The following is a 24,410-nucleotide window of genomic DNA, read 5'->3' as shown; positions in this document are numbered from 1 at the left end:
ACAGGAAACTGTAAACACAGACTAACAATCAGCTAATGGCATCTGTAGAAAATCAATAGTTGTAGTTACTCAATGCATATGAAATGGTGATAGCCAAGCTGCAGTGGACATATATCAAAATGATAATTACTTAAAAAACATACCTCATGTTCCAAAAACCTTGCATTAATGAGTATGAAAGGGCACATATTCACACTAAAACAAATTTATCAAGCTCTGTAAAATAATAATATTTCATCCAGGTTAATTATAAGCGAACCAAACCCTATAAAAGGAAAATATTAAACTATGATCTGTCCAAGACAAAATATGAAGCTCATAAACATGCATGCAGGTAGTTTAAAATGATAAACTATAATTTATAAAAGTGATATGTTTTTTTTTTTCTTTTTAATTTATCTCATCCTAAAACAATAACACTTAATTTTAATTTACCTTCATAAATGTGGATAATATTAGGATGTTGAACTGAAGACATAATTTGTATCTCTCTTCGAATTCGAATTAAGTCTGCTTCAGTTTCTATTTTACATTTTTTAATTGTTTTTATAGCCACCTGTTAAAAAATAAATAATAATAATAATAATAAAACAAAGAACAGATCAAACAGAATTTATATTATGTACAACTGGCTTCTTTTTAAGTGCAAGAATAAATTTTCTGAGTCTACTTTATCTTTAATTTCTTATTCTGGATACAGACATCATATCAACTTTTTATTTACACCATTTTTGTTGTCTTAAAGAGACCTTTAAAATGATCTATCACACAAAGGATGTTACCATTTAAAACATTTGAGTTATAACCCCTGTGCCATCCCCCCAAGGAGTTGAAATTTTATTTCTTGTCAAAAGGCAAAGTAGTTGACCGATATCTTATCCTGAAAGTTACAGTATTCTATCTGGAATGGCTTTAAAGTTCTTGAGGGGTTTCCATACTTTTGACTCATTCTGCATGTATATGTATATGTACAAATTTATCTCCCCATTTATAAGTGAGGAGATAAATTTGTTGCAAAAAAAATTATTTTAATGAGAAAGGGTCTTTTAAAATCTTTTCTCACAGAGAGATCCCAAATCAAATAGTTTTAACAGCACCTAGCCTTGTATTTTCAGTATCTATAATAGTATCAAGTAGGCAGCTCATATTTCAAGGATCATTCAACGATTGAAGAGACAAATGATTGTAGAAAAACTTTTATTTATTCAATGACAATGAAACTAATACTTTTCAACATAACCTCCAGCTATATTTAGGCAATCCCATTTTTATTGTTTCAATAGTAAAATATTATTCACCTTTGTATTTGAGCCATTCTTGTACTACATTCTAGACTCATTGTTGCTATATAAAAAGTTTGACAGGACACAAAAAAAAGATGGGTAAGATCAGGACTGAAAATGAGTGCAGCAGCATCTCCCAATATGACTTTTAAATAAATAACTTCACAAAACTCTCTTCAGAGTTGGGACGTTTTCACCTTATTACAGGTTGCACTTTATTTTCTAGCATGTTACAAGAGTACTCACTATTGATTTTATGTTGTTCTTCCAAATAATCACAATAAATTGGCCTTTATAGTTTCAAAAATATTTTCTACTAAAAGTTATTGTTTAAGTTCCATAAAAATATAAATTCAGGTGTCATTTGCCAATTTTATCCTTAATTATTGAACAACTGTCACAACTTTTACAATATAAGTAATGTGTTCTGGACACAATCCAAATTATTAACTTTTTATGTCTACAAGGACCAAAAATTTCTAAAATATAATCACGTGTACAATAAACTAAGATTTTGTTTAGCAAAATGACTATTTTCATTTCTGAAAGATAAATAAGATAAGTCTTAAAAACTACAAAAAAGTTTTTAAATATTATATTATCATAGCAGCTTAAACTATTATTTTTTACGTAATTATAATTACACGAATCTAAATGCTGAATATATGACGTACTACATTTCCTTTTCGTCTTCCTTTAAGCCTGTTTTGACATTCATCGTAATGTTGGTCAGCATCAATTACTTTTTCTTCATGACTGATATTTCTCCTCTTCCATCCAAAAAAAAAAATGCACATCCATCTTCCATTTATCTGTCATTCTTACTCAAAATGGACAGATCTTCTGATATTTAATCAGTTCTAAATCTATCAAATTTGGTGCAAACTTTTGTAATCCTAAGAAATCTCATCTCTAACTCCTATATCAATTTATAGTCTTTAATGCAGTGAAACTAAATGTCGCTACCATATAACAGAATAGATATAACAATTATTTTATAAAACTTTATCACTGTATCCACCTTAGTTTTGTTTTTTCTTAGGTTTTGATAAATAGAATCACAGATTAAACTGAATTATTTTTTTTTTTTTTTTTACATCTTGTAAATAAATGGAACAATTATTCATTCTAATATCTTATTTGTAATGCCAAATTGTTTTTTACTGGCTCTGTACTTTTAAAAGCCATCATTTTTTTATTTCTGCACTGATGTTTACAAACCATACTCGTGAAATATTTTACAAAATATAAACTGTTTGTAATTTATCTTTTGTTTCTTGAATTATCATCTTATCATCAGCAAAAAGCAATGTACTCAAAATTACATCAACAGACAATTATATTGCAAAGTTAAATTGTTATATCTACTACCAAAGAACATTGTCAACATAGATATTAAAGAATGTTTATGAAACATAATAGCTCTGTCACACTCCCTTATTTGTCTCTAAAAGGTAAAAATGTAACAATTCTTTATTCTGTAAAACAGTGGTAGTATTTTAATGCAGATTTTTTATAGCACTGATAAAACGTTTTTTAGGAAATCCTTTTTCTCCATAATTTCTCATAATTTGGATCTGGTTACAGCAACTCAGCATCACAATACACGATATACTGCTCCTTCCTGAAACCCATTTATTCTTCAACTCAGTTATACACTTCAGTCTAATATTTAATAATGGAAAATACAACTTATAGCCAACATCTTACAATTCTGACAGTTATTACAATGCTCTTCTTTTTTAGAGAGAAATCACTTAGCTCTTCTCCACTTTTGGTACACATTTTTGTGACAACAGAATTAAAGATTTTTGCAGCAACCTACTGGTCAAATCAAAAGTTAACTATTTATATTATCCAGTTTTGGAGTTTTTCTCTGTTTTTCAATGGCCGCAAAAAAAAGCGTCACTTCTTCATTCGTAATATTATCCTAATTACAGCTTTCACAGTCAATACACTGAATTCTAAAATACTCTTTAGAATATAGAATGTAAAAGGAGAAGAAAGAGTGAAATAAAGTGTTATGAGAAAGAACATAGGATATGTTCTTTCTCATAACACTTTATTTCACTCTTTCTTTCTGGTCTGCTTTCAGAGTTTTTATTATCTGTAAGCCAGACTTTGGTGATTAAGAACATTTCTTCCAATACTTCCAATAAAAGTATCCCAAGATTGCTGCTGTAATTTCCTAATTAAACTTTTTACCCTGATTTAAACTCTGTTATTTATTATTCTATTTGCTTCAGAAGATTTATTTAACCACTTTCTACTCGCTGATTTTTTCATTTTTTCAGCCTGCTTCACTTCATTTTAAACAATCAAACATTTTTCACAGCTAAATTTATTTCTTAAAGCTAATATGATGTGATACAGCATTTATATAAAAACAAACAACCAACAATCATTGTCCTGCAACAAACAACAATCAACTACAAAATGGATTTTACTAAATATTTTCACGTCATTTGTATACATTAAGCAACCTGAGTTATTAGTAACTGACAAATCTTTCATGAACAAAAGAAACAGCAACAACCAGAAATATTGTTCATTTACCCATTTATAAGGAAAATTGAACATACACAGGTGCTTATTCAAAAAAATATGAATTTACTTACTTTAAGTTAAAATATTCCTTACAAATAGTAGAAATTCAATAATTAACTCTAAATGATCAAAAGGTTGCAAGTAGGCTATAATGAATGGCTGTAAACATTTAAAATAGATAATTACAAGAATGGGCTAATAAGTATTTGGCCTGAAGTAGAGATGATGCCATTAGGTCTAATATCTTACTGATATTCTATAGTAATATCCTTCAGTTGTTATTCTCACAAAAATGGAAAAATGCCAGTTATAAAATACTTCCATTAGAAAGGTTTAACACAATTTCAAATCAAACAAGAAATGGACTCAACACTAAACAACTCTTCTCAATCATATTCAATGACAAAACAGTGCGTTTCTAAATTTAAAAAAGGAAGACCACTCAGGATAAACCAAGCTCCATACACCCTGCTGAGGTGACAACTCCTGAAATGTTAGAACAGATCCATAAAATCATGCTGGAAGACTGCAGATTAAGCGTGTGAGATATCTGGACTGTTAAAATATCAAAAGAACACGTAGGTTATATTTTACATAATTATTTTGCATAAAGTTCTACGTGAGGTGGATGCTGCATTTGCTAACACCCGAGCAAAAGTTGCAACAGAAAACTGTTTAAACTGAGAATCTGGTGCTCTACAAGTGAAACCCTGTGAATTTTTGTGTCAATTCATAACTGTGGATGAGACTTGCGTCCACCACTACAATCCTAAAAGTAAACAGTCAAAACAGTGGACAGGGATAAGTGAACCAATCTCAAAGAAGGCAAAGACCACTTTATCAGCCAACAAGTTTATGGCAACTGTTTCCTGGAAAGCAAAATGGATTGTTTCTATTGATTATCTTGAATACAGTAAAACTATCAATGATGAGTACTTACTTAAACTAATTCCAGCGTTTGAATGGTAAAATTAAAAAAAATATCACATCTAGCGGGAAAAAATCTTGTTTTATCATGGCAATGCACCAGTACATCTGTCGAACTAAGGTTCAAATTGTTTGCTCATCCACCTAATTCACTAGATTTAGCACCATGCGATTACCACCTATTTCCTGATCTCAAAAATGGCTTGATGGACAACAATTTAAAAGCAACAAGGAAGTTACTAATGCTGCAACTGGGTATTTTGAGGAGCTCAATGAATCGCATTATGAAAATGGTATAACTAAATAAGAACACCAATATGAAAGACGTATCAGTCATTGTGAAGATTACATTAAAAAATAAAGCTAAAAAAAACCCCGAAAAATGTTGTTTTCTTTATCAGGCCGGAAACTTATCAGCCCACCCTTGTATATTCTGGACTAAATATTTTAGTACAACTGCATACTTTCACTGATCAGATCATGTGAATTCAAAAAACATATCCTCCATCAACTTAAAAAGCTAATAGAAGACTAGTGAAATATTAGTAGAAGTTTTTAAGAGTAAAAAGATTAATATAATTTAAACATTGTTGGGCAGCATTGTATATGAAGAGTCTAGCGGACAAAGGGTATAAGGTATAAGTGACTTGAATCCTTTGTCCTTTCACCAAAACATCTGATTCAGGAAGTGGTTTTTCTATTTGCCTTAGTACCATCTTGATCTCAGTTGATTTTAGTACCAGATAGAGTTAGATCTATCGTCCACAACATTTTTAATGTTTTGGCTACTCATTTCTGCATATAACTACTTACCAAAAAAAGTCACTTGTATCCTTGTTCTCTAAGCCATTCACATATGTAACAAATGTATAAAACTTAATACCACTTAAATTGGTTTAATGGATGACAAAACAATTAGTTCTTATTTATGGATTTCCAAATTCACTGGTAAAGTATTTAATAATTACTTAATAAAATTCACAAAATAGAAATAAAATTTTTTTAACAAACATGAATAATTACAAACCTCTTGACCAGTCTCTTTATTAATTCCTAACTGAACTTTTCCGTATGTTCCTTGTCCCAACTTACGCACAATGTCAAATCTAAATAACAAAAAATAAAATTAGATTGGTAATTGTGCTGAAATTTTATTTACCAAACTTAACAGGTTTATTAAACTTAATAAATTAAATAAACATAGAGTAAAAAAACTAAAAAAAAAATTAAAAAACATACAATTTGAATTATTATTACAAACACATTTTGTATATTCATTCATATACAATAAATTTTTAAGGCAAATTTCATAGTTATGAAAAAAGAATGTGTACGTTCAAATTTCAATGCTATGTAAAAATCAGCTGGCTCATTAATTAATTTCTATTTTAGCATGTTGACCACTTTACTGAATTTCAAAGGTATTTTCATGTCATCATGACATCAGCCAAACACCTTATTAATATCTCACTAAGAAAGATGAATCATCCTTTATTTCATATTTTTCAGATACTATCTGGGCATAAAGATGTGGTGATTACATTGCCCAGTGCTTTGAAACTGGATTCAGCTAGCCAAGTGACTCCTGGGAAAGGGTCTTCTTTATTAAATCCAAAGGCCTCATATGAAGGTAGATGTGCAGGTAGGGGTGAGGATATTCAACTCTCTTGGGGTGAGAAATCACCCAAAAGGCAAGAGAGCCATATAATTAATCAATTGCATTAAGATGGGAAGTAGTAACTGCAGTAAAGATCTAGATGGATACTTTGAGGAAAACACATGGCACCACAGGAAAAAATGTCTATCTACTACTGATTTTAATAGTTCTGATGCTAGAGATCTCCCAAAGCTTGACTCCCTCAATCTACTTGCCCCTTCTCAATCTTCCATTCTAACCAACAATCATCCACAGATTGTTTTTTAACTCTGGTAACAGCAACTGTTAATTTTTTGACCAATATAATGTACAAACGAATCAAGGATGAGAAAATAAAACCTCATGTTCAATGGATTAAGACTGAATGTTCATGATGAAATCTTAATTATACATCAAACATTCTAGAAAATATCAACAATAACTCATAAGAGCAGATGATTTACTATGGTTGGATTGTATAATTATACCTTAAATTTCAGGCCTATCCAAACAAAACTGTCAGTGAACATTTCAGATACAAAAAATATTTGTGCCAGATGGGTTCAATTTAAGCTCTACAAATCTTAAAGTCATCTCTAGAAAATTGAATTTCCAAAATACTGTTTTTTTTTTTGAAAATTAAAAACACAAAGTTTATAACAAATTTTTAGTTTAATAAAACCATGTTTTCTGGATGCAACCAGAAACGTCTATCCTAAAGTAAATACTACTAAAAGGTTTTTTCAGAAAAGAAATGGATAAGTAAATAAATTAAAGTGGTCTGGCACTGGTATAAACCAATAATTTGGTTTATACAAACCTGTTGGTATCTTGTTTTATGCATATAAATTAACAATATTAGCAAAAGACGTACAACAAAAAATTGACATCTTTATTAAGAAAGCATATCTCAGTAATTTTTTTTTAGTTTCATTTTTTTTTACACAAAATGTGAAAGAATACTTTTTCTTCTTATTTTCAGGATCTAAAACTATTATAGCAACAGCTACCTTTTGAAGATAAAACATTTCAATACACAATATTAGAAAATAATCAACTATAAAAATCACACACACACATCCCTCATAAAAGTGAACTGAACACGTATGGTGAAAACTGCTGCTTCAGGAGTGTACATTTCTGATATTCAAAAGTTTGTAGTCTCATCATATTGCTCAGTAGTGTACAAGAGTCGAAAGAAAAAATCTGTTATGGAGACCACATGATTCCTTGTACGCCTATTAAATTACAAATACACATATTTTTACAATCAGAGGTTAATAATTATTAATAAATCAATATATTTAAATTAAAAAAGTTGAATTTGAACTGAAGTGCCTTCCCCTTGTACAATCCAAATATTTGATTAATTGGTGCATAACTAGATGTTACAACAGTCCTAAATCCAAAATTTTAACATACTACAACAAATCATTTTTGAGATATGCAGGGTACATACAGATGTCATGCCGAAACTAGTTAAAATGGATTTAGGGATGGTCAAAATGGATACTTCCGTTGAAATCTGAAAATCAAAATTTTTCACGATCACAATACTTCCTAACAAGATAAAGCAAATGGGAGGAGTGGTATTAACATTTCTTGACTGAAGAGACAAGAGAATGATGAATTTCTTCACAGTGACAAAATATGGATCCCTCTTAAAGTTATCGCAAAATAACACCAATCAATGGAATAACATATAAGAAAATCAAACAGACTCTAAGAAAATTGAAAGTAATGATTGCTATTTTTTCAGATTAGAAAGACCTCTTATCTTTAGAGTTCACAAAAAGTTGGATAACAGTATATTCATAGACTTACTTTAAAAATTTTAACTAGCTCTGTTCAGCAATACAAGATAAACAAAACTGCCATCTATCATTCATTATTGCGAAACAAAACACCATAGTTTTTAATAAATATGTAATAATGTTTATCTTGCATAATGTTATACATACATAATGTTTGCACTTGAATAACTGAAGTTCATTTCAAAAATTTGGTAGGTAGTATTACAGCACCCACACCATACAGCCCTAACCTCCTGATTTGACCTCCAGAACTTTCAATTTATTTCCAAAAGTATGAGATTAAAAAAGTGTCAATGAATGACTTAAAAAGCTAGCAACAGATTTTTATAATCATAAAATAAATAAAACTAGTCTCATGTAAATATTTCAATTTAACTGAAAACATTGGAAAATAAGGTTTTATTATTATTACAAAATAAAAATTTATTACTTTTATAAATCTATCATGTCAAATTTTCTTTAGTTTCTAGCTAACCACATTTATTGTAAAATTAGTTTTATATTTATCATCTGTAACTTCATTATAATACTTCAGTTCTTAAATTAATAACGAAATTCTGCCATAATAATTCTTCTAAGCTTTTTCTGCCAGTTTTTCATTGAGAAATTCATCAAAAACTGTTGTACAAACGCAATATTTTCATATGAATCAATAGCTTGCAATCTTTTGGCTTCTATTTTGTAAAAATCAGGCCTAATTTCAATGACCCACATTCATTCACAGACAACATACTAAAGAATAGTGCTTAAATATTTGAAATATTAAAGAAATAAGGATATGATTAATAAATAGCCCACAGCATTCATTAATTATACAAAATACATTTTTTCAAAATAATAACTGAAAAAGTAAATGTAAATTTATAAATAATAAATACATAGTATTACAATTAAAATTTTAAAAGCTTGAGAGGAAAAAAACCCCTGTAAAAATAGAGTATAAATTTTAACAAAGAATCTATCTGTATAATTTTTATATTATTTCAAACTCTGAAGTCTGTAACTTTTTAACTGATAGTAGTGATTAAATATGATCAGGGTTCAGTATTCTATAAGAGATAAACTATATTGTGTAAGTTGAATTTTCTTTGTTATTATATTATCTTTAAAACACTAAAACAAATAAAAATAATAAAAATAAATAAACGTACCTTTGTTTCAATTTCCGTCGATGATTATGCAATCTAACACCAGCGGTGTTTTCTAATCCACCCATTATATTATTTATTGAAGCCTCCGGAACTACCATTTTGGATGAATTTAATTATTTTTTTTAATTAATTAAAACAATTAGCACCTAAGAACAAGCAAATGAATAAAAATGAACTGAATAATATTCATATAAGTAAAGCATAATTTTATTTTATTGTAGTATTACAACCTATCAACAAATTTTAATGAAGAGGATAAATAGATGAAATAGTAAGTCAAAAGGTATCAGAACCTCGCTGCAAACTGAAAGAGACCAGCTGATCTAAAACACAAAATAGTATTTAATTTTCAGTTCACTTCAGTTACAATAAATATATCAAACGGTGAAATTTGTTTAAACAATATGAAAGTTAAATTGGATACTTTTTAAGGATAGATATCCTCATAGAAAGTATAAAAATGTTTTCTTAAATCTAATACTGTGTAGCCATTTTTACTGTTAAACAATAAAAAATATACAATTTCTCATTATCCACTTAAGCTGCTTTAATAAACCTTGTCATCTAGTTTTGATTTAAATAATTTTTTTTTGTAAATGATCTATTGAGTTCTTTCATGTATTCAAAATATATCACAGTAAGTTCATAAACTTACAGAAAATACAAACACTGATACTCTAAACCACCACATTATAAAGCAAATCTCAAACAACAAAAAATAATCTACTTTTTAATCAGAATAGAATTGAAAAAAATTCAAATTACTTTCTAAATACATAGCAGGTACACATCCAGAAGATTCTGAGATTCCTCAGTGATATTGCAATGTTCTTTATTAACGGTGCTCATTTTAAAAGCTGTTTAGTATATAGTCCATAGCATGTTTTTCATCTGTAATCTGTATGTTCATTTACTACATACTTTTATTTCACCTGTAATGTTTTAAATTATACATTTTACAAACACATTAAACTTTTTAAAAAACATGAATTCAATGTTTTTGAAGTCAGTGTGTTTCATAAACAGTTACTGTAGTACATTTTGAATATATGAAAGAACTCATTTACAAAAAAAAAAAATTATTTAAATCAAAACTAGACGACAAGGTTTATTAACAGCTTAAATAGATAATGATGAAATTATATATTTATGACGATTGTTAACAGTAAATGTGGCCATACAATATTAGATTTAAGAAACATTCTTACATTTTTTATGAACACCTTCTTGTTTTACAACACATATATCAATTCATATAAATTGTCCAGATTAACTTTCATATTTTGTTTAAAAAAGTTACAAAAAATACTTCTTTTTAAAAAAAGAAGGTAACTATGTACTTTCAAAACTACAGACCGCAAAGAACATATGAACACAGTTTTCCTGCAGTAGTACATAAACTAAACTGCAGACAGTTCTAAATAAAAGAAGAGACTAACCAAATTTAAATTAATTGTAAACATGTTCACTGCTACAATACAATGATCACATATCTTGCAGAAAATTACTTCCACAAGTTTCAGAAGTAATTTTTTAATGTTTTTAAAAACTTTAAATCTAGAACTAGCTTTCTTTTTAACCTTCAGGACCACGTTAGGTATTGTTTCAGAGAATGAGATGAATGATTCTTAGTGTGTGAAATGTCATGCCTGACTGGGATTTAACCTGGGACCTCGAGATGCTAATACTCGTGCGACGGAGGCCGGAAATCATCAAGAACTAGCTGCTTTTACTTATATTAATTACATCATGCTGTTTTAACGCATTCCGCATCTTTTACTTTGACATTCATTTTAAAAATTTTAATCTTTTAAACAAGAATATCATACATAATATTTTTTCTACAAAGTTGAATAGAAAGTTAATTAACACTTAAATAATATCAATACTCTTAAGCATTTTTTTTTATAAAAAATAAAATAAAATTTTTGATACATTTTCTGAATCTGACGGCTACTTTTTTCAATCTTTTCTTCCAAATCAGTGGGTATTTGCAGAGAAATTATAAATATCTTTAACCAAACTTAACCTATGCTCGCTTCGCTTGCTAGTCAAGATTAGTGAGTGAAGCAACCATAGGATAAGTTTGGTTAGATTAGAATTATAAGCATAGTGCTTATATATTGGACCTCACCCATCTGGAGAACCCAAGTTTGAATAAAATTGACAAGTTGAAATAAAAAAATGGGGTAGCAAGCTAAGAGAGCGTAGATTAGGTTTGGTTAATTATATTTCTAATTTCTCTGCAAATACCTCCAAATACCCATTGATTTAGGGAAAAATTATTAAGTTTCCCCAGTTCAGTTCACAATGTTTTCAAAATTGTACAAAATATGTAAGCAGCATTTTTTAAAGAAATATATATATATAATACGACATATTTTACTTAAAAATATTATCTTTATTAATCTCTTGGGTTAACCAATCAACTACATACAATTTAATTTATAAGTTTGTATAGTTGATTGTTTAATCCAAGAAATTAATAAAGATAATATTTTTAAGTAAAATATATCTTTTTATATTTAATTCTAACCCATCAAGAGGAAAATAAACTTAAATAAATTATATTTAAGTTAATATATATATATATATATGACTGATTTCCAGCTCCGTTGATGACATGCAATGATTAAAAGTCATCATACAAAAAAAAAGTGCATGACCTGTCTAGTACCAAAATTGAGGTAATTGAAGGTGAATAGTATAGAAAATATCAATTATTGAAGTGACTATTAAAGTGTCAGTTTTCTGACAGCTGCCAATCCTAAGGTTAATCTTTCATGTTGATCAACAATCTTTTTTTTTAATTAGATTAATGATATAATCAGTCAATAAGGTATTTTTATAAGTTATGAGAATCTGATTATAATTCATGAAATAGAAACTTAGTGACTCTTCCCTATCTTATACATAAAAAAGAATGATTTTAATTATCTATAATAATAATAATAATAATGGAATAAGTAAGTTTCTAATAAATTTACATAACAAAAAAAAGAAATCACATCAGAGCTTTTAAAGTACAAAATTGGGAAAAGAATTAAAGTTTATTAATAATAAATATTAATCCAGTATATTGATTAATTGTTTAATGATAAAATCAGATATATTTCTTATAACTGTAACGCATATAAATTTCTAAGTTAGAAAAAGATCCACTCAAGAATAATTTCTTTTATATATAATGTTCTTTACTATGTATCCAATCTCTGTGAAAAGCAGAATGAAAATATAAACTCAGAGGAAGGATGTATTTCACAGGCTTAGTATGAAATGCAATATAAAATTCAACTCAATGAAGAAGACAATGGGATCTCACTTCGTTTATTTTCCTAAAAAAGGTATGGTACAGTACATTAAGTACTACGCTTTTTTCAGGATTAGCTAAAGGCACATATCAAAATGCCTATAAGTATGTCTAATGGAACTTAGACAATAAGAAAAAATACACAAGTGCTAACTGTATTAAATTTGAAAAATATAAAAGAATTGAGAAAAAGTAAGAGAATTGAAGATTAATTAAAACAATTTGGAATGAGAACTAAATGTTGGGAAATATCATTTTAAAAGAAAGGGTCGTTTTAGATGGAGTTGGAATGTGCAAAAGAAAGAAGCAGGAAATAGATAAAAATGACAGATAATCTAAATGGAAATGGTAGCTATCAGGAATTTTAACAGGAATAGAGGACAATGGACACAGACATAGTGCAAAGGACAAGTCTTAATAACTATGATGACACAAAATTTCTACTATTTGATATGATTGGACAGTACCTTAAACCCTCAACTAATATTGAAAAAATAAATTTGGTTGTGCATCATCAACATTGGTATTTAATTAAAAATCTCATTTAACAATTTTTAAACCATTTAAAAACCTCATCCACTTAACATTTCATTAATAGGTTAAATGAACTAAGTTAGTTTTGTTACATTCCACTAATTAACAAAGAATCTGAAAAAAAAATCACTTATAGAAAAGCAGGTCATTAAGTAGTTATGAGGTCAAGAAACCAAATAAAACATAACTTCACTGGCAGAACATACTTAATAACGAACACAGCATGATATGAGTACAAAACTGAACAGCACTTTTTGAAGTGATAAAAATGAATGCAAAATCAATTCTAAAATAATATAACATTCAGTTTTTGTTAACCATCACATAAAAAAAAGGCTGCAACTATAGTAGCATTGATAATAATATAAGTATTGTAAAAGAACAAGCAAGCAAGGTATAGTAAGAAATATCAACTATAAATCCAGAAACTAAAAAAAATGTATATTTTAAATACAGATTCTAAAAAAGTAGGTTCTCAATTCTGTTTTTTTTTCTCTGGTGATCAATACAAAAGAACATTACTTCTGAGCAGCATCAGTAAAAAATTATCTTTGATGACAAATTATTATGTTATATAGAAGATTTAAGACATTTTATTCTCACCCTAATGACTTCAAGAAGATTAGAAGGAAAATTTGAAGGTAAAAAAAAATATTATTTAAATGAATATTTTAAACAACATTTGGTTATGTTCTGTACTAGTTATTTCTCTGCATTTTTATCTTCATGGCAGTTACAAAAATATTACTACGATATTAGAGCAAAAAGTTAGGTTTCCATTTTTTTTTTTTTTGGATTTAGGTCATGAAATATCAAGTGCAAAAATTCTATTGAGCAAGTTTATATGTTGGCATCTATTTGGGTTGATAACAAATGGGAGTGGCTGAACCAATTTTTTTTTCAATTTTGGTATGATGGCAAAACTCTCAAATTTATAAAGGACAAATGTGGCATCTTTATAATAATGGGTACTGCTGTTTATTTTGAAGAACATCTCAAAGACAAGGGAGTTGGAACAAGGAGTAGAGTTAATATCTTGACTGGAACTGGAATTTATGAATATTTTTTTATGAAAGAGTTTTGAGGTTTTTTAAAAAATGAAAGATTATTTTTATCTTATAACATTTCTTTCCAAAATGAACTCTAACTTCAGTATGTACACTTAAAATACAAATTATTGTTGCCAATAATTTTTTGAAGTTAGATCTCAAAAGGTTAAATATACTAACAAAATATTTTATTATACAAAATATAGTAATTAATTTTCTGATAAAGTTTACCAATGTCCAACACATTACAATTAAAGAAAATTTTTTTTTTTTTTTTTTTTAATTAAGACAAGGTGTTTTTGCCTTTTGTATTCTTTATGATTTTTCAAAAAGTCAGTTACCATTTTAAAATAGTAGTTAAACGTACAGCAGTTAAACATATAGGTAAACATATTTTGCACAGTTCTTAGCATTACCTGACAAACACCACGAAAAGGTGATTATACTTCTTTCTCATTTTTTTTATTTTATGTTTTTTAATCAAGAACTGGAGGCAGTTGTAGCATGTCATGTCACACACATAGTAACAGTGGAAATGACAGTAATGGTTGAGCCACTGCATCATACACTGTTACATCTTTAAAGCTACTTTTCTCAATAACTGACAGATATAGAAAAATACAAAAGTGACCTTTTTTGAAGAAAATTTTATTTCAAATAATGCAAGTGGTTTCCAAATTTGATTTGACAGATAGTTTGGCAATAGTAAAGATGCAATTGGCAAGGGAGATAATCCATTAGGTACTGCAAACCCTTAAAATGGCTCTTGAAAAGGTGAAACATTAAAAAAAAATGTAAATAACGATTTCTGAAAAAAGATACCATTACGATTTCATTTAAAATGGATTTTCAAACTATGAATGCTGCCAAATAAAACTGTGCTCGCTGTTTTTGGACTCAGTTTTATTACACCAGTAACTGGTAATAGAGAACCTTGCTCAATAGTAGATGAATAAAAAAATTAAGAAATCAAAATTTTAAAATTTTACATTTTTATGTCAAATTTAATTTAAAAATTTTAATATTTTGCATAATTACTTTAATTTAAATAAATTAATTCTCAAAAAAAATTTAATTAACTTCACATTCTGAATGCAAACATTTGCTAAAACTACATGGATTTCACAGTACAACAAGCACCTCATCTTTGTTGACAGTCCTAGGATTAGTTTGAAAGTGACTGCCAGCATTCCAAATTTCAGCAAATCTCTTCTCTTTAACTCTGTGTTGGTACCACAACTTTTCATAAACTGATCGATATGAGCCTTGAACTTCCTCTAGCATTCTTTCCTTCCATTTTCCTGTTTGGCTTCTCGGAATTACCGTTCCGGTCAGAGGATATGTATGAATGTAAGTGAAGTGTAGTCTTGTACAGTCTCAGGTCGACCATTTCTGAGTTGTGTGGTTAATTGAATCCCAACTGACAAAGAACACCGGTATCCACCATCTAGTATTTAAATCCATATAAAAATAACTGCCTTTACTAGGACTTGAACGCTGGAACTCTCAACTTCCAAATCAGCTGATTTACAAAGACGCATTCGCGTTCACCACTAGAACAACCTGCTGGGTTTCCCATTACACCTTCTAATATCACTTTAGTCAACCCATCATAATGCCCAACCCAGCTGGTCCTTCTTTGATTTTACTTGATCAAGAGGCAAGGTTTATCAATGCCAACCATACTTAATACTTCTTCATTAGTCACTTTATCTACCCACTGGATTAGCACTGATTTTTTTTCATTCTGCAGTAGCACTATATCTCATGAGCTTTAACTCTCCTTTTCTCTCACCACCAAGAGCACATGTCTCATTTCCATTAAAAAACACACTCCACACAAAATGTTTTGTGTGCAGTGTGAGTGAACAGCCTCTTCTTAAGGTCATAATTTGTTAGAAATGGATTATGCTTTTTGTTAAATCCATTCTAACCTGGTGGATATGGCTCGCTATTTCCTTTTCTGATTAGCTGTCTGACATTATCCTACTGACCAAATACATAAAGTAGTTAACATTTTCCAAACACTCTCCTACCAGCATGTATTGTACTTTCATTTGACTTGTCACACGTATATGAATTTTAAGTTTTACTGATGCAAATATTATAAACTGTACTGAACACAATTTCCATCTCTTTGAAAAATGCTGTTAGATCCTGTTTATTCTTTTATAATATGGTTATATCATCAGCAAATCTTGCCATATCTGCTCTTTCTCCTTGTACCTTTACTCCTCCCACTTCCCTGAACTTCTCTCTTATCTCATTCAGCCCTTTCCTGTATGTAACGATTGAACAAATAAGATGATACCCTGCAGCCCTGCCATACACCTTGTCCAATACTAGCCTCTTCTTGATGTTCTCTATATCTTATCATTGCCGTATCACAAACATACAAACTATGAATTACTCTTCTGTCAGTATATTTTATACTAGCCACCCTCAGAATCTTAAAAAGCCCTGTTCAATTCAGTTTGTCAAAAGCTTTTTCTAGGTCTATTTGAAGTTATACATGTGTTTTTATCTTTCATTAATTTCTTTTCAATGATAATTCATAACATAACATGTACTATTTTAATGATAAATGAATCAATGATGACATGCACAATGTCATGAAAAATATCACCTTACTATATTGCCACATAAACTCAATTAGAAAAGAATCTATAATTAATTGGCATGTGAACTATGAACAGCAAAGCATATGATTTTACTAAAAAATATTGTGACTAAAGAGTAGGATAAAAATGAATTTATAGCACAGGAGAGAAGTGAATTTACACTTAAATTGTATAAATGATCAAGGATGTTTACACTTTTATCAATTGTTACCAGTTAATGAAAAAACTTCAAATAATTTTTTAAGTTTAAAATGTAGTATATCTTTGTAAATAGATATTTATAACTTTTAGATATTACATTTTTTTTTAAAATACAGAAAAATCTTTCTTCATAATTGACTTCATGATTAACAATGAACTATTTTTTTCTAGTTACTTTAAGACTTATATGAAATTAAAAATTTCAGTTACCTTATATTCAGCAATCTTACACAGACCCAATTAAATAATAATAAAAATGTAAACTGCAGAAAGGAATCTTGATGCAATTTAAACTGTTTTAAATTACAAACTTTTTTTTTAATTTACAAGCAAAAATAAGGCACAGCTGTATATTTGTTTCCAATAAATATTCTAATATAACATCCAATATTTATTTTTATTTTTTAAATAGAGTTCAACATCCATAAGACTTACTTCATATAACCAAAATTAAAATACAAGTAGCAGCCTATACTTGAAAATAATTATACCGAGACCCAAACATCACTGAAAGTGACTCTCAAGGAATTGAAAATAAACAAAAGATTCACATGGTCAAATAACCTACCATACTTCATTATCTAATACAATTCTTTTTGTAATTTTAAATACAGAAATTACACTCAAGAACAAACTGAGATAAATTAAATAGTTACCATAAGAGAACAACAATATTTTAAATAAAAAAGTGCAATTACTTTACATTCTTAAATTTAAAAATGTTGACACTATTAAATCATTAATATCTCAATAATTATCAATTCTATAATATTTTTTATTACATAAAATAACATTATTAAGTAAGAATTGATACCTTACTTTGTTGAACACGATTTCAAACAACCAGTTTATAGTAAAAAATATTACCTTACCTTTAAATTCTTAAGCCCTAAGTCCTTTTTTAAATTTCTCCATTAATTGAAATAAATATCCTTTACCTTGGACATTTAATGCAGTAATTTAATTGATTACCTCTGGTTGTTTTACTAATGTCCTGAAAGAATTAATCAGTTTACTTTCATAGTTTAAATCAGATTCTGATGTTTGAACACTTCTTCCCAAGAAACATATATGTATTGTGCTTTTTTAATAAAATTTTAATCATGATATTTATGATAAAAAAACTGTGAAACTTGAATTAAATGTTAAGGCTCACACTACAAACAAATCTACGTTATGTTTTATCATGAATCTCAAAGTAAACAAAATTCTCATCATGATAAAACTTATTAAAAACAAAAGAAATTTTAAGTATGGATTAATCTGACAACTTATTTTGCTTTAGATATAACTAGTAAATTGTTTTCTACAAAATACATCTTTATAACTGAATATAACAAACTTCTTACAAACTAATTCATCACTATTAAACTAAATTAAGATCAAACAACAAAAGAAGAATCTATGTAGTTAAAGCATTACGCATTTTTAAACGATTATTTTAAACATGTTAGGAATCATTTTTGTAATTATGGAGCTTTTTCATCACTGAGCAACTAAAAGTACTGTTATTAATGGCACCCATTTTAAAAGTGATAAGGAACTCCTTTAATACATAGTCAAATACATACTCCATCTAAACTGTACAGTTTATTTGTTTGACAGTTGTTTTAAAAAAACGTTAATTGTTCAAACATTCAGAGATCTTTGTGATTAGTGGTATATGTCAAATTTATGCTAAGCATTTAATATCATTTTAAATGAATCCTGTTTTTACGACCAGAGATTAAATTTACTCACTTTTGGTCTGCTGTTTGCCTTGTATGTTTTGTTAGCCTGTAGTCACCCAACAATCTTCTTCCTAATAATATTGTTGTTTTTTTCTTGTTTTTATTGTAGGTTGATATACTACATATTAACTTTTTTGTCATTATATGTATCTTTGATTTTAGTTTAGTACTGTGTGCAGTATGTTGTCGGAGCTTGTGCCAGACATTTTATAACTAAGTCTTCAGTTCTTTATAACATATCATCCTTAAAATCTAAGTTATAAATATAATTTATTATTCTTGGTGTTGCACAGGGTAATTTTTAACAATTTTTTAAACATTAGAAACCTTTTTTTCTATTTATACAAATATATATATATAAATTTTATATCCTTTATTGTACAACTTTAAAAGGGACTCACTGCTGATTATTATTAGTCTTTAATACTAAATTTCAACAACAAATAGTAAAACTACCTACAATATTGTTTAACTTAGGAGATCTATATGAACCAGTTTAATGGTTTTCTAACAACTGACCAGAAACACTTCTTCAGTTAACACTTTTTCTTCTTTTTTGTTAACCTCTGGAACCACCATTAGGTATTGCTTCAGAGGATGAGATGGATAATGCAGCATGTGAAAATGCCATGCCTGATCGGGATTCGAATCCAGAACCTCCAAATGAAAGGCCAAGACGCTACCACTCATGCCACGGAGGCCAGCATGTTAACACTTGCTGACAATTCACCACATATCGTGTGTAACTGTGGAAAATATGTGAGAAGTTTGATCTACCTTCATCATTTTTATATTACATAAATATAAGAGGGTATAAATTTACTGAGTACTATATTAAGGTATTGCTGTAAGAAACTACATAAACTGTTGGTACTGTGTGGAATTTTTGTTAATATGTTTATTAAATATGCTTAGGCAATTGGAATTCCTTCCCAAACTTCACACCCTTCAAATTCTAGTATTTATTTATATGACATTCCAGATGCTAAAAAAGATAATAAGGCATGTACAGTGATACACAGAAGAATATACACACAGCTACTTTATTTACTATTCATTTATTTTTGTTCAACATTAAACCTAAAACAGCAGTTCATATGTTTCAAAAGAAATGATTTTTAGTACACTTGTCATTATATTTCTGACAGCAACATGATTCCACCAAAGAAAATAATGTTTATTTTGAGTTCTTAACCACTTAATTTTTTAAAAGGTAGTGTATATCTTTACTGCTGTTGATCAAAGTTATCAGAAAAATGATAAGATTTTTAAAAAAAATACTGAAAAAGATTATTCCAAATTTTTTCAAACCAATAAAGAGAGTACAATACACTACTGGTCTTTCCAAGGGACTAAAAAAAGTATAATTCTTTTAAAGTACAATCTACAATCTGTATACAAATTTAATTTGTTTTTTTTTTCTTTTTTGAATGACAGATTATAAGTTATAATGTAAAAAATTAAGTAAATTATTAATATTATATAAAAAGTTATCTGAATACAAATTAAGGTTCTTTAAGCATAATTAATTCGCTACAGCTTATACTGGATTCTACATTAAATTAATCAAATTATCAACAAAATAGAACTGAAACAAGTTACAAAAATAGAATAACAAAGTTATTTTAATTCAAGGATTTAATGAATCGCTTCAAGAACATAACATGAATATTTTTTTCTAATTTTAAAAATAAAAATAATAATTTGAGATCATGTTAAAGAAATTTTAACTTTACAGAATATATATCTTAGTTTAACTAAGAGAATATAGAATAAAGTTCAATAATTATGTAAGAACCTTGATACAATATAGTGGTTTATTAATTAACAGATAAAAACAAAATGTATAGAAAGCAGTTCATGAAGATATTAGAGATATGCATGAGTAATTAATATGTAAAAAAATCTTGTTTTTCTTTTAAGGCCAACTGTTCCTTCTGAGGTCAAAACTATCATAAAATAGTTTCAAAATCCAATGAGCTAAAATAAATTTTATTAAAATCAAAACAAATTTGATATTAACTACAATTATTAGAATCTAATAGATTTTATTTTCAAGTATTTTGGTCTTATAGAAAAAATCCTATCAGTGAAATAATTTATTTTTGATTCGTATTTGATTTAGATTAAAAAATAGTACAGTTCTGAATGATTTGGTTAAAAGCCAATTAAATAGGATATACTTACCTTCTTCAAGCTACTCCATCCCATTAAAATTAAATTTAAAACACTCTAATAACACTAAACTTTATATATTCACCACTGATAAAAAACAAAAAGTCCATCACCAAACATTTTTTTAACTAATGTTGTTTTATTAAATAAGTATAAAAATTCAATTAACATTACGCGTTACTAGAAATAAGCCCCTTGCAATGATACTATTGAGTTTCTAATGTTAAACCCACACACACATATACATACATACTCTGTCCTAGACACAAATCTATTTTTAGAATAAAATCTCTGTCAGAGAGAGAAAGACATTAAACGAAGTTAAAAAGAGGGAGCAGAGTAGGTTTTTTGATCCCAAATATTCAGTCAACGTCTAATCTGTGTAGCGTATTTTCTTAAAGACGTTTGTATCTTTCCACATGAACGCTGAATGGACCACCAGATTCATTACTAAAAATTCTTAGGTTATGTTTTTATTTACTATTGTTTTCAAATGCTAATGAACACAATGAACCGTAACAAATTACTTTTCATCAGTTACTATTGTTTTACAATTTAAAATACAAGTAACAGAACCAGAATGCCATTTAACTTGCAAAATTACAAAGTAAAACTGAGATGACTACTCCTACATTTTAACTTCATAATAAATAGTACAAAACGCCTACAAGATAATACGAGTAAATCACAACCTTTACTTCCCTCTAAAATTATGTAAGTAAAATTCATTTAAAAAAAATTACCAAAAAACACATAACTATAATCTAAGATAACAGTTAACGCCCCCGTTTTGAAAAATATTACCAGATTTTCATTCAACAATATTATATAAAACGTAACGTAACTTTTGAAGAATTATTCAAAATTAGCTTTTAATACGTAAACACCTAAAAATAAGGAATTTTATATGCAAAGCATGAAAAAATAATTTATGCATAAATCTTCATAAAGCCGGATTTAATTCTGAAAAAATAAAATCAAATTCTTTTATAAACAACTAACCTACTTTATGTCGCATATGTTGACTATCACATTTTTTTATTCTTTTTTTAATGTTATTTCCCGGAATGAAAATAAAACATTATTCATCATCCCACGTTCTACTTCAACATTTCAACCACATTCTGACAACAGGATTATACGCTATCTATCGGATGCCAATAGAACTAGAGAATTAGTTTTCAAAGCTACATGCAACGTAAGACACCACCTACAGGTTTTCTCTAGAAGTATGATATATCGTACCTAGAAACATTTTTTGCCTGTAACGAAAGTATCACGTTTCACAAAGTTTTGATATTACGCGCTGTTATGAGTTAAATTATGAAAAAAAGTGGTGAAACTGACATAAAAATGAATTAAAAATTTAAAAAGTAGTTGTTCATTTCTCGGCGCCAAATTATAAACGAGCAATTACCAACTTTTTACTCTTGCGACTTCAAAAGTCAAGATTTAAAAAAGTTCAGTTTTTTTGTGTCCTCTATTATGGTTCCGCCACTTACTGAGCGAAATAATAACTGAGAAAAGCAACATTTCATTTTAATTTGTTTTATTTAATGATAATTTGTTTTATTGTATGTCAGTGTTGTCACTCATGGTTATAAAATATAACCATAGTAATTTATTCAGTGGCGACTAACGTGTGGACACTATGAACTATAGCACCCCCTATTTTCATTTGATATCTATAACATTTTATATAATTCCTTTTTTCTTTATACTTGTACAATATATAATCCTTAAGCTTAATGTCAGTAGCCTTCCCCCTGTTTATGAAAAACATACAAAAATTTCTGTATGGCACTGTGCACTTCACAGTTCCAGCGACGTGGTGTTTGGCTGTTGTTCACATGCGCACATAGGAAGCTGCATATGAGGAAGAGAGAACTCTGTCTCTCCCGCAGTGCCAATCCTGGCGTGCTGGTGGAAGGTAGTTTTTTTACTCTGTGATTTTTAAAACTGTGATGGTTATGAAAACCGTTTTGAAATTACAAAACTGATAAAAATCCTGTTGACAGTTTGCATGACTACATCTGACGCAGAAGACTGCTTTTCAACATTGAAAAGAATAATAACTTTTCTAAGAAGCATTATTAATTCAGAAAGACTAAATGCGCTTGCAGTGCTTTCAATGGAGAAACATTTCCTTAGTTGTCATCCAGAGATCAAGAGGAAATTATTGATCTTTTCATGCAAATTTAAACAGGAAGAATGGTTTTCATTTTTAAATGAATAGATCAAGCTTGAGCTGTAACAATTTAGGTTAAAATAAGTAAAAAATATTTGATTTTGTTCTTTTAGGATTTTATCAAATTTCTGAGTAAATTTTATTTTTATACATGTTTGTTTCCTTTCAGATAATTTTAAAACAAATGCTAAAAATTTTCTGAAGCAGCACTCCTATTAATTTTAGCTATAGACTGCCACTGAATTTATGGATGCCCATTATTATTGTCATTTAATATCAATGTGAATGACTCATTGAGTAAATTGTTTATAATTATAAGATGTAGAAATTTGACGATATTTCAACATTTTTAGTTTATAATTTGTGTAACTAAAAATCTTCATCTTGGTGAACAAACTAATAAAAAATGTAGTAGTCATTGAAGAGTATTTACTAAAAATTGGGTATAAAATTCATGTAGATTTTTAGAATACAACTTCAAGAAAAGTGAATTCATTTATTTATTTATTCATTCATACAACAGTTAAAACAACTGATGCTAAATAATAACCACTATGACAAATGTAGGAAATTTTGTAGCAAGTTAAAAATGCCATGCCTAAAAAATCAAATTCTAGAATGGAGTGGCTCATTTAAAAAACCCCTATGCTATGTGTAGAATCAATTGTTTTGAGTAAACCATAAAAAAGTTGTCACAAACCATTCAATTTTGCCTAGCGATCTTTTTGTATAGTATAGTTTTGTAATTACAGAAAGGTAGTCCATTTAACTGCAAAATTAGCAGAAATATTGTAAAATTTATTTTTAACTAATCATGATTAGAAGAGATTATGTGCAGATGGAGTTTTGCATTTTCAGTCAAAATCTAAAGAGCTCTGCATCAGTGAAAGACATTTTCGTAATTTATTAGGTATGAATTAATTACATTATTAATGCAATACATGCGATTTGTTCAGGACGTAATCAACCGTACGCCATGAAAAAAGAAAATTTGCCTTAATGGCTTTCAAAAATAATAATAGTTACATAAATTAAAAACAGTTATCTTTAAACAACAACAATTTTATTGAACATGTTTATACAACTTGTAATCTTGTCATCGAATTAACCACTATTGATGAATGAAAATTGCAGGTTAAATTATGTACAAATTTCATGTCAGTGGACTTGATAATATTATAGAGTAATGAAATTTCCATCCCCTGATGTTTTCACATCAATAAAACTGTTTGTACTACTGACAG

The 24,410-nt window shown here is 28.2% G+C and overlaps 1 protein-coding gene across 3 annotated transcripts in view; it reads right to left on the bottom strand.

Moving 5' to 3' along the window:
- The window catches only part of Nuak (Nuak family kinase 1), a 121,805-nt gene extending 99,695 nt beyond the window's left edge, over positions 1-22,110 (bottom strand). Inside the window, exons 1-4 of one of the 3 annotated variants that reach the window (XM_075380484.1) lie at positions 21,981-22,110; positions 9,359-9,504; positions 5,785-5,863; positions 436-556 (exon numbers count right to left, since the gene is read on the bottom strand). In XM_075380484.1, the coding sequence (XP_075236599.1) occupies positions 436-556; positions 5,785-5,863; positions 9,359-9,456 (298 nt within the window). In that variant the 5' untranslated portion in view covers positions 9,457-9,504; positions 21,981-22,110. Of the gene's footprint in view, positions 1-435; positions 557-5,784; positions 5,864-9,358; positions 9,505-20,990; positions 21,438-21,980 lie in introns of those variants that run through there. The other 2 variants (XM_075380486.1, XM_075380485.1) reach the window with 2 other exon arrangements.
- Between the last annotated feature and the right edge of the window lie 2,300 nt (positions 22,111-24,410).

This window comes from Lycorma delicatula, chromosome 12 (assembly GCF_047948215.1).
Source record: "Lycorma delicatula isolate Av1 chromosome 12, ASM4794821v1, whole genome shotgun sequence".
NCBI lineage: Eukaryota > Metazoa > Arthropoda > Insecta > Hemiptera > Fulgoridae > Lycorma > Lycorma delicatula.
This window is presented reverse-complemented; position numbering and strand designations above follow the sequence as displayed.